A 12,508-nucleotide genomic window follows, 5' to 3' on the forward strand; every position below is an offset into this window, starting at 1 on the left:
GGTAAGGCTCTCATTTTGAAACATTACATCTCAGAGGAACCCCTGATGCTGCAATGTGACACATCCGAGTCGGGTTTAGGGGCTACCATGCTGCAAGAGGGATAACCTGTTGCATTTCTAAGCAGAGCATTGTCCGTGACAGAGAAGGCCTATGCTCAAATTGAAAAAAAGGTTGTTAGCAATATTCTTTGGAATGGAAAAATGTCACCAATACAGTCGCACCATGGATGTACAATCTGCCATAACCCTCATGAAAGCCATTACTCACTGCACCAAAACACTTACAGTGGATGATGATGCAACTGCAGAGTTACAATGTACAGATTAAGTATTGCCCAGGCAGAGACTTGGTGTTGGGAGACACCTTGAGCCATTCATACTTGCCAGAACCCAGCCAAGAGAGATCCGTAAAGGCCGAAGTGGAGACAATAAATATGGTACAGTATTTAACTATCTTGGAAGAAAGGTTGAGAGAGGTACAGAGCAAGACAGAATGCTGCAGACATTGAAACTCATGATCCTACAAGGATGGCCAGTAACAAAAGATCAAGTACCTAAAGAGAGAACACCATTCTTTCAGATAAGAGATAAGCTATGTATATAGAATGACATTATATTTAAGAAAAAAGAAGAACAGGAGTACTTGTGGCACCTTAGAGACTAACAAATTTATTAGAGCATAAGCTTTCGTGGACTACAGCCCACTTCTTCGGATGCATATAGAATGGAACATATAATGAGGAGATATATATACACACATACAGAGAGCATAAACAGGTGGGAGTTGTCTTACCAACTCTGAGAGGCCAATTAATTAAGAGAAAAAAAACTTTTGAAGTGATAATCAAGCTAGCCGAGTACAGACAGTGTGATAAGAAGTGTGAGAGTACTTACAAGGGGAGATAGAGTCAACGTTTGTAATGGCTCAGCCATTCCCAGTCCTTATTCAAACCGGAGTTGATTGTGTCTAGTTTGCATATCAATTCTAGCTCTGCAGTCTCTCTTTGGAGTCTGTTTTTGAAGTTTTTCTGTTGTAATATAGCCACCCGCAGGTCTGTCACTGAATGACCAGACAGGTTAAAGTGTTCTCCCACTGGTTTTTGAGTATTATGATTCCTGATGTCAGATTTGTGTCCATTAATTCTTTTGCGTAGAGACTGTCCGGTTTGGCCAATGTACATGGCAGAGGGGCATTGCTGGCACATGATGGCATATATCACATTGGTAGATGTGCAGGTGAACGAGCCCCTGATGGTATGGCTGATGTGATTAGGTCCTATGATGATGTCACTTGAATAGATATGTGGACAGAGTTGGCATCGGGGTTTGTTACAAGGATAGGTTCCTGGGTTAGTGGTTTTGTTCAGTGATGTGTGGTTGCTGGTGAGTATTTGCTTTAGGTTGGGGGGTTGTCTGTAAGCGAGGACAGGTCTGTCTCCCAAGATCTGTGAGAGTAAAGGATCATCTTTCAGGATAGGTTGTAGATCTCTGATGATGCGCTGGAGAGGTTTTAGTTGGGGGCTGAAGGTGACAGCTAGTGGTGTTCTGTTATTTTCTTTGTTGGGCCTGTCTTGTAGGAGGTGACTTCTGGGTACTCGTCTGGCTCTGTCAATCTGTTTTTTCACTTCAGCAGGTGGGTATTGTAGTTTTAAGAATGCTTGATAGAGATCTTGTAGGTGCTTGTCTCTATCCGAGGGATTGGAGCAAATGCGGTTATATCTTAGAGCTTGGCTGTAGACAATGGATCGTGTGGTGTGTCCTGGATGGAAGCTGGAGGCATGTAGGTAAGTGTAGCGGTCAGTAGGTTTCCGGTATAGGGTGGTATTTATGTGACCATCGCTTATTAGCACAGTAGTGTCCAGGAAATGGACCGCTTGTGTGGATTGATCTAGGCTGAGGTTGATGGTGGGATGGAAATTATTGAAATCATGGTGAAATTCCTCAAGGGCTTCTTTTCCATGGGTCCAGATGATGAAGATGTCATCAATGTAGCGCAAGTAGAGTAGGGGCGTTAGGGGACGAGAGCTAAGGAAGCGTTGTTCTAAGTCAGCCATAAAAATGTTGGCATATTGTGGGGCCATGCGGGTACCCATAGCAGTGCCGCTGACTTGAAGGTATATATTGTCCCCAAATGTGAAATAGTTGTGGGTGAGGACAAAATCACAAAGTTCAGCCACCAGGTTAGCTGTGACATTATCAGGGATACTGTTCCTGATAGCTTGTAGTCCATCTTTGTGTGGAATATTGGTGTAGAGGGCTTCTACGTCCATAGTGGCCAGGATGGTGTTTTCTGGAAGATCACCGATGGATTGTAGTTTCCTCAGGAAGTCAGTGGTGTCTCGAAGATAGCTGGGAGTGCTGGTAGCGTAGGGTCTTAGGCTTGTCTGGTTATGTAGACTCTGTCCTGATGTTAGGGTGCCAATGCCTGAGATGATGAGGCGTCCAGGATATCCAGGTTTATGGATCTTGGGTAGCAAATAGAATACCCCTGGTCGGGGTTCTAGGCATGTGTCTGTACGGATTTGTTCCTGTGCTTTGTCAGGGAGTTTTTTTAGCAGATGGTGTAGTTTCTTTAGGTAATCCTCAGTGGGATCAGAGGATAATGGCCTGTAGAATGTGGTGTTAGAGAGCTGTCTAGCAGCCTCCTGGTCATATTCCAATTTATTCATGATGACGACAGCACCTCCTTTGTCAGCCTTTTTGATTATGATGTCAGGGTTGTTTCTGAGGCTGTAGATGGCGTTGTGTTCAGCATGGCTGAGGTTATCTGGCAAGTGATGTTGCTTTTCCACAATTTCAGCCTTTGCACGTCGACGGAAGCAATCTATGTAGAAATCCAGTCTGTTGTTTCGACCGTCCGGAGGAGTCCATGCAGAATCCTTTTTTTTTTTTTTTTTTGAAACTACAATCCATCGGTGATCTTCCAGAAAACACCATCCTGGCCACTATGGATGTAGAAGCCCTCTACACCAATATTCCACACAAAGATGGACTACAAGCTATCAGGAACAGTATCCCTGATAATGTCACAGCTAACCTGGTGGCTGAACTTTGTGATTTTGTCCTCACCCACAACTATTTCACATTTGGGGACAATATATACCTTCAAGTCAGCGGCACTGCTATGGGTACCCGCATGGCCCCACAATATGCCAACATTTTTATGGCTGACTTAGAACAACGCTTCCTTAGCTCTCGTCCCCTAACGCCCCTACTCTACTTGCGCTACATTGATGACATCTTCATCATCTGGACCCATGGAAAAGAAGCCCTTGAGGAATTTCACCATGATTTCAATAATTTCCATCCCACCATCAACCTCAGCCTAGATCAATCCACACAAGCGGTCCATTTCCTGGACACTACTGTGCTAATAAGCGATGGTCACATAAATACCACCCTATACCGGAAACCTACTGACCGCTACACTTACCTACATGCCTCCAGCTTCCATCCAGGACACACCACACGATCCATTGTCTACAGCCAAGCTCTAAGATATAACCGCATTTGCTCCAATCCCTCGGATAGAGACAAGCACCTACAAGATCTCTATCAAGCATTCTTAAAACTACAATACCCACCTGCTGAAGTGAAAAAACAGATTGACAGAGCCAGACGAGTACCCAGAAGTCACCTCCTACAAGACAGGCCCAACAAAGAAAATAACAGAACACCACTAGCTGTCACCTTCAGCCCCCAACTAAAACCTCTCCAGCGCATCATCAGAGATCTACAACCTATCCTGAAAGATGATCCTTTACTCTCACAGATCTTGGGAGACAGACCTGTCCTCGCTTACAGACAACCCCCCAACCTAAAGCAAATACTCACCAGCAACCACACATCACTGAACAAAACCACTAACCCAGGAACCTATCCTTGTAACAAACCCCGATGCCAACTCTGTCCACATATCTATTCAAGTGACATCATCATAGGACCTAATCACATCAGCCATACCATCAGGGGCTCGTTCACCTGCACATCTACCAATGTGATATATGCCATCATGTGCCAGCAATGCCCCTCTGCCATGTACATTGGCCAAACCGGACAGTCTCTACGCAAAAGAATTAATGGACACAAATCTGACATCAGGAATCATAATACTCAAAAACCAGTGGGAGAACACTTTAACCTGTCTGGTCATTCAGTGACAGACCTGCGGGTGGCTATATTACAACAGAAAAACTTCAAAAACAGACTCCAAAGAGAGACTGCAGAGCTAGAATTGATATGCAAACTAGACACAATCAACTCCGGTTTGAATAAGGACTGGGAATGGCTGAGCCATTACAAACGTTGACTCTATCTCCCCTTGTAAGTACTCTCACACTTCTTATCACACTGTCTGTACTCGGCTAGCTTGATTATCACTTCAAAAGTTTTTTTTCTCTTAATTAATTGGCCTCTCAGAGTTGGTAAGACAACTCCCACCTGTTTATGCTCTCTGTATGTGTGTATATATATCTCCTCATTATATGTTCCATTCTATATGCATCCGAAGAAGTGGGCTGTAGTCCACGAAAGCTTATGCTCTAATAAATTTGTTAGTCTCTAAGGTGCCACAAGTACTCCTGTTCTTCTTTTTGCGGATACAGACTAACACGGCTGTTACTCTGAAACTTGTCATTATATTTAAGGGAGAAAGAGCAGTTATTCTAGCAGCTATTAGGAATGAGATTATGCATAAAGTTCATTCATCACATCTGGGAATTGAAGGTTGCTTAAGGTGAGCCAGAAGGACTATGTACAGACCGGGAATGAATGAATAATTATGGGTGTTCATAGAAAAAGTGTGATGTATGCAGATCCTAGGAAGACAGTCAACCGAAAGAGACCCTGTGGCAACACGAAGTTCCAAGAAAGACCATGGGCAAAGGTGGGAGTAGATTTGTTTACTTTTGGAGACAAAGGATACATAATCATTGTAGAGTATTTTTCCAATTTCTGGGAGATAGACTATAGACTACAGGATCCATAACAATCATGCAGAAGATAAACGCACACTTTGCACAGTATGGGATACCCGATATTGTGTGTTCCGATAAAGGACCTCAGTTTGTTTCAGGAGAGTTCTGGAAGTTCTGTAAGGACTGGGATTTTGGTCACATAACATCTTCACCGGGGTATCATCAAAGCAATGGCAAAGTGGAATCAGTAGTAAAAACTGTTGAAAAAAAGCAAAAATGGCAGAGGATGACCCATACTTAGCACTAGTAGATCACAGAAATACTCCCTTGCAAGGCCTAAATTTTAGTCCCACACAAATATTGATGAGCCAGAGACCTAAGACACTCTTGACAACAAGCAGAAGGTTGTTAGACCTTGGGTACTCAGGTGTTTCACTTGGCAGATATGGAGAAACCAACAAAAAAGACAAGCATTTTACTACAACACATCTGCAAGAGATCTTACAGCTCTGGAGCCAGGCAGCAAAGTATATAAACAACCATTAACAAAACAGGATAAAGTTCTGCCACAAAGCTACTGTTGTGCAACCAGGAAATCAAAGATCATATCAAGTGCAAATGGACAATGGACAGATAGTGAGGCAAAACCATAGGCACCTCAGAAAAATAAAAGAAACCTCTAAAGACAGTGTGGACAACAAATGTCTTTGGGTTCTACAGCAGAAAAATTCTGAGCCAGACTTGTTAGAAGCAGACAACGTCAGGGGCATACCAGAGGAAAAACAGAAGGAAGAGGGTGTTTTGAACGACTCCAGCAACACCAAGCCTAGAGATTGTGGTTGACCAGATGGGAGGAAGACTTCACCAAGGAGGCACCAGTGAACTATACCGTACTAGAGGAGGATGGACTGTTATAAAACCTGCTCATCTGGGGGATTTTGTGTGATGAACTTCCAAGTTGTACTACTGTGTAGCTAGACAGACTGATAAAGTGATGATCAAAGTAACCGCAAGAATGGTCAGCATCTCAAAGGAATACGTTAGATTATGTTATCAGTTATTGCTGGAGTGTTTACGAGCTTTCTTTAAAAGAGAAGGGATGTAACAATATGAAAGTGCCAGCAGACCGCATACTGTTTTCTGGGGGGAACTACTTGGAAATGACACCTCCTAGGGAACTGTCTGAGAAGCCACGAGGCTGAAGAAGCCATGTTGTAAGCAGCCATAATAAAGCTGGAGTTTGTTAATTAACCCGGTGTCAGAGTGAGATCTTATAAGGCAGCTGATCCAGACAGAATGAAGTATAAAACATTGCTAAGCCAGGAGTGAGGGATTAAACGCACATCCTGCCCTCCATTTTAAAAAAATACTCTTAAAATTACACTACCTGGGGTCTAATGGGCAGTTCCTCAAGGGAACTTACGGAAGTGTGACCTTTCTTCCCACAGTTTCCCTGGGCTCCCAGACCACCTTTCAGAATGTCTCAAATGACACTGCTTCAGTGAACTGTGCTGGGAACCACAGGATAGATACCTGGAGCACAATGCAATTGCAGTAGTCTAGTACAGAGCTAGTGTGGATGCGGGTAAAACTACACTCGGAATAGCATCACTAGTACAATGTAAGTACTTACACTGCAGCTATCCTTATGGTACTGCTTAAGTTGTCTAATGCAGACATAGTCACAATGAAAAGTGTATTCTCCCATCAGTGGGAACATGAGTATTAATGTAAATTTGTTAAAGGGTGTTACCCATACGATGGACCCTTCAACGAAGAACAGATTGCAAAATAGCTTTCTGAGCAAGGTGGTAATGATGCATTGTATTTATCTCTAAATCTGAATTGTTGCTTCCAAAAGCCATACAGAGATTTAAAGCACAAGACAGAGTGAGTGAATGTGAGTGCAGTGGTTAAGCATTGCCGAGAAACCCATATAACATCTACCAGTTTAGAGACAGGAAGCTTAAAGTATAATTTTTATGAGTGTCTAATGGCTCACTTTGTAAGCTAATTGGAAATACAGTCATGAAGAGAGCTTCATCCATTTAATATAACTCCTACTGTACTTAACTGACCGGCTAAAAATGAACTAAAAATTATTTGCATAAACTGCTTAGCAACATAAATTCAAAATACAGAAAAACTTGTTTTCAATAAAACCAAAAGTAATCTTTTAGAGTTGCATCCGTAAATCCAGTAGCTGGCTAAAAGCCAAAATTGTAATTGACTGACTAGCATGACACAGTTGTGCTCAGGGATAAAATTTTCAAAAGCATCCAAGACCCATTTCCAGACGTGACTTCAGCACCGAGATCCAGATCCTCACCTGTATTCCCATTGATTTAAATGAGAGTTAAGCACCTAAATACCTTTGAGGATCTGGGCCTTAGGGCCCAAGTCTCACTGCAACTTAGGCTCCTAAATCACTTTCCTAAAGAAGATTTAAGCTTCTAAGTCACCTAAGTATCTCCTCCCAGTGCTTCATCCTCCCCCAGTTCTATTTTGAAAGTTCTCCATTCCCCTCCTTGCTCCATTTATATTCTTGTCAACTCTCTGCGGATCTTGTTTTGGTGGCATTTCAGATGGCAATCTGACCGGGATTCCTAAGGTGTAGAGATATTATTGTAATGGGCATTGCCCTCAAGTAAGTTAGATGGAACAAGGTGTTATCTCTCCACCCTCTAGGCTAGAGTGTTGCTGAATAAATGTCAGGTTAATTTAACTCCCCTGAATGATTTGGGGTAGCTTTTTGTTTTTCTTTTTAAAATATTGATGTACACATTTACCTGGCTCTTATCACTCTCAAAATACATTTTTGAACTTTCTAAGTTAAATGTTTTATACAAAATGGAATATAAATGGAGGGAAGACAACACTAAGCAAAAATCTGTTTGGGGGATTTTATGTTTTGTTTTGTTGTTTTTTGCTTTTCCAACGTTGACTCCATAAATCCCTTCACTCGTGAACCCCCTGATCATAACACATTTTATGATAGAAAGACTATCTATCCTGAGTTCAGTGGGGCATTTAAGACTTTTATATACAGTAACATGGGAATGCAGCTTTTTGGTTGGATGGTCAAGCCAGGTGGTCAACCAGCATGCTACATTCTGCATAAAAACAAGGTGTGGGAGAATTTTACTCAGGACACTAGGGGAACCCTCTCCTCTTGCAGAAAGCAAAGAATGTCCACAAAGAAGAGACAGGACTTCATTTTTAAAACTTTCATACGCAGGAGCCCCATTCAGTAAACTGCATGGAACTCAGTTTATTGCAGAGGCAGCAGAAGTGTGCTTTGAGTGGGGGTGCCGAACAGTGGCCCTCTGGATGGGAAGCAGGCAGCAGTCGGGGTCTCAGGGATAGGAGGAGGAGTGAGGGCAGCTACTGAGCCTCGGCAGTGGGAGCATTTTTTTACCTGCTCCCTGGCCTAATCCAGGCATTATAGCATCTACTCCAGCCTTCCAAGTCCTGCTTTTACCTCGATGCCACTTGCAGAGAATGTTGCACAGGGGCAGAAACATAGATCAGGGGCATTAGCTCCCACTGCCCTCTTGTTTCACTGCCCCTCATTTATCTACCACAGAAGGGCTGAGTCAACGCTCATAGGATTCTAACCTGTAGAGTCTAGGTATTTCATACCTAATGCTTAGCCAGTCCCTCTTGGCAAGAGTGAATATCGAAATACGGTATAATGGTAGTTGTAGCTGTGGATGAAATAGATGACATGTATTTAACTGGACCCTATTATCCAAGAGGGTTATCAGACAATAGATTACCGGTAATCATTAATAGACTATTATTTGTGTCCTACAGCATCCAAAAAACCAACCAGAAATTGTGCCCATTATATTTGTACACGAACTAGTACATAGTAAGGGACACTTCCATAATAGGCCCTGGGGCAGATCGTTACCTGGTGTAAATCAGCAGAGTTCCATTGAAGTGAATTTACACCAACTGAGGATCTGGTCTTGCGGTTTTAGGGCATTTAGGGCCTCAGTAGGCCTAAAAAACAAACAAACTGGGGAGGAATATCTTAAAGTTTCAGTGTCAAGATGGTTGTGTGGGAAGGACTTAAATACAGCTGCAAACAAGCAATTGTTAGAAAAGAAAGAGATGCAAAAATATTCCGATAAGATTGTTCGCTGTCTTAATATTGAGTTTTGATTGCTGCTTACTTCTTTCTTTAGAACCTTCTTTGTTTCTTTCTCGCTTAATTTTTTCCTGCTTACTTTAGAGAATTCTTTAGCTGATGTGGATGAAAGTTTAACTCTGGTGAGTATCTGGCCCTGGAAAAAAGTGAGAAAAAAATAGAAAACTTTTTGATTACACAATTACTAAGGATTTACTGGATAAACACAAAGTGTTTATTATTTGTATTCCAATAGCATCAAGGGTATGTCTACACTGCACACTAAGCCTGAACTCAGGTTTGAGCCCAGGCCTCCCTCCTGTCCACTCACAAATCAGTCTGACTCGGGTAAGCAAGCACTCAGGACCTAGGACTCTGGTAGGGAGTTGGGTTAGAGCCCAAGTCTCGTTTGACTGAGGTCGAAGCCCTGTCGTTTTGCAGTGTGGCTGCAGCTCAAGTTACAGACCCGAGTCAGAAGGTCTGCATAGTGCGGTATGGACGTGTTAGCATGGCTGTGAGACCAGGTCCAGCAATGATAAGCCCAGGTTTACAATGCAGTGTAGACACTCAAGCTTGGATTTAGAAACTTTGGGTGTGTCTGTGCTGCAAAAATAACAACAACAAACCCCCAAATACCTGTGACAGCGAGTCTGAGAGCCCAGATCTACTGACTGGGTCTTACAGGGCTTGTACTATGGGGCTAAAAATAGCAATGTAGATGTTCCCACTTGGGCTGGAGTCTGGACTCTGAGATCAGCCCAAGTGGGAACATCTATGTTGCTATTTTTAGCAACTCACCCATGAGCAAGAGTGAGTTGACCTAGGCTATGAGACTCGCTGCTGTGGGATTTTTCTTTTCTTTTCTTTTCTTTTCTTTTCTAGTGTTAGATGTACCCACCACATCTGCAAACCCAGGTCCCAGAGATTCAGGTTTACAATGCAGTGTAGACATGCCCCAATCAGAATTAAGGTCAGACTGTGTTAGGTGCTGTACAAATGCACCTTTTTGTTATATGTGTGTAGGATGCCTAGGAAAATGAGACCCCGATCCTCTGATTGGGACCTCTAGGCAGTTCTGTGATACAAATATGTATATCAATAACAGTAAGTGACAGTCCTTGCCAAGAGCAAGCTGTTGATAGTTGTATTTTTGCTGTGTTTGCCAATAATAAAGCCTATTAAGTGCTAACGTACATGGAATTTTTTCTAAAATAGAAAATTTTTAAGAAACAGTCAGGTCAGTTGCATTGTTAGATAAGAATCAAAACTACCTCCCCTCCCCCAATTTTTTGTTCACATATATCAAAAAGGGTTAATTTCTAAAACAATTTGAAAGATGCCTACAGTCTGATTTTTAACTCCACTGCAAAATAGATATTTAAGGGTGAGTGGCTGCACTTACAAATTCACTTTTTCCAGATTTTTTCTTCTAATTGAATCAGTGTGCATCTCTAGTGAAGTCAGGGGTAGACTGCTAATAAATAGAGGCTCCTAGTAGAGCTATATTTATCTATACCTATTAGCAAGGACTGCAAAAGGGGGAAAGAGATAATATTAAGGGCTACTGACACAGTGAAAACTCTTTAGTCTCACAGGCTATAGACAGACTGACATTTTTAATGGCCCTTGATTGCAAGCAGTTGCAACATACCAGTTCTTCTAACTGTGGAAGAGCCACACCTTGTAGTGGTGACAAAGACAACCGCACACTTTCATGTTGCCACTTGTAGACCAAGCTAATAGCAAAGCGCCCAGCAATCCTCACAGTGATGTAGTCATTAACCTGGAGTAAGACAAAAGGGCAGTCATGTTCTATACCCAATCTTCATTTTTATGGCCCAGGTGGGAGATGCTGCATAGTGTGACCTCTCCAAATGTTAAAATGGGGAACGATTGGGATTAGCCAACCCAAATGATGGTTAGTGATCAGCCTTTTCATTTAAATGTTGAGCCAAATTCTGGTTTTGTCTCCAAACAAAGGTTAATGATGTAAAGTTAGTTAATATGCATATGAATTCTGGCCAGAAACGGCCCCAGGCCCCTTGCACAGATTATTCTTGTCCAGGACATACTAATCTAGGTCATGCAGAGGCAGGAACGTAAGCACTAGTCATTGTTTAGTCAGGGAACATATCAGAAACTTTAAGCCTACAGACTCAGGCACAAATAAGCAAAAAGCATTCTATGCTATGCTTGGCATTTGGGCTTGGTTGCAGGTGTGGATGAGCAGAACTGTATCTGGTGTCTAGAATTCGTTTTGCACTTTTCAGTCGTACAGTATATTGTCACAAATCCATGGTCTCCTGGGACTTCATTGTTGTCATTATACTGGAACATCATGGCAATAGCAAAGAGGGAACTCAGAACCACCCGCTACAAAACCACACCTTTGTATCACCTATCTAAAGGGCAACCTGTTAGCTGTACCAGACCTATCACACACATTGTGTGTGATTGTTCCCAGCTACTCCCTCATTTAGGCTGCCACCTAAAGTAAGGTGAACTAAGAAACAGAAACTGCTTGTGTTTGTTGGCTACCTGTCATTCTGTCAGTGCTCTTGAATGGATACCTTGTATAAAGTACTAATCACATTGCCAATAGCTGTGTGTCAAGTAACAAGCAATAAAATCTGACCTGACATGTATGTGGTTGGTGCATTTACAAATTCTTTTCTTCAAGGCACACTTAAGGGCTTTGGTAGCAAATGTTTAGGGTGACTGCTCCTTAGTAAAGCATAACTCCATTGAGCTGTATGAAAATGTTCCAGAAGAGTTTTGCAGAAAGCACGTGGATATTCTTCCTATACAAGGAAATGTCCAATTTTTAAAGTCATAATTTCTTTGCCTCAGTAACGTCTTGTGGCACTGAGTTTCGCAGGTTAATTCTGCATTGCATAGAAAAATATTTCCTTTAATTTTTAAAAAAATTTTTTTTTTTTATTTACTAGGGCGTCTCCTTGTTATTTTATTAAGAAAGGGTAAACAGGAGTGCCCACTTGATCTTTAAACTATGTAATGGTCTCATGTCACCTCTTATTTGTTTCCTTTCTTAATTGAATAGTCTTAATCATTTTAATTTCTTGCTATACAAAAGTCTTTCTGTGTCTCTAGTAGTCTTTGCTGGCCTTCTCTGGACTTCTTGATTCCTCCTATATCCATTTTGAAATAGGGTGACCAAAATTAACAGAGTATTCAATGAGAGGGTGTATCACTGGTGTATATAATGACATTATATTTTCAGTATTATTCTCTATCCCTTTCTAAATACAGCCCAACATCTTATGTGCTCTCTTGACTACAATTGTGGGTTGAGAAGATATTTTCTTTCAGCTGTTTACGATGATGCTTAGGTTTTTGACAAGTTAATTTAAGAATCTATCAACACATGTAAGCTACTTTTTCTCCATTGCCGTGTCAGCATTAGTGTGCCTTTACGAGGCCACTCGATATTAGGAGT

At 41.9% G+C, this 12,508-nt stretch overlaps 1 protein-coding gene across 1 annotated transcript in view; it reads right to left on the bottom strand.

Annotated features, from left to right (window-relative positions):
• Positions 1-11,388, bottom strand: part of LOC117877483 (uncharacterized protein C3orf20-like) — a 58,445-nt gene extending 47,057 nt beyond the window's left edge. The window contains exons 1-3 of the mRNA XM_034771025.1: positions 11,341-11,388; positions 10,703-10,834; positions 9,098-9,208 (exon numbers count right to left, since the gene is read on the bottom strand). Coding sequence (XP_034626916.1) covers positions 9,098-9,208; positions 10,703-10,834; positions 11,341-11,388 — 291 coding nt within the window. The remainder of the gene's footprint in view (positions 1-9,097; positions 9,209-10,702; positions 10,835-11,340) is intronic.
• Between the last annotated feature and the right edge of the window lie 1,120 nt (positions 11,389-12,508).

The sequence above is a fragment of the Trachemys scripta genome, chromosome 1, assembly GCF_013100865.1.
Source record: "Trachemys scripta elegans isolate TJP31775 chromosome 1, CAS_Tse_1.0, whole genome shotgun sequence".
Taxonomy (NCBI): Eukaryota; Metazoa; Chordata; order Testudines; family Emydidae; genus Trachemys; species Trachemys scripta.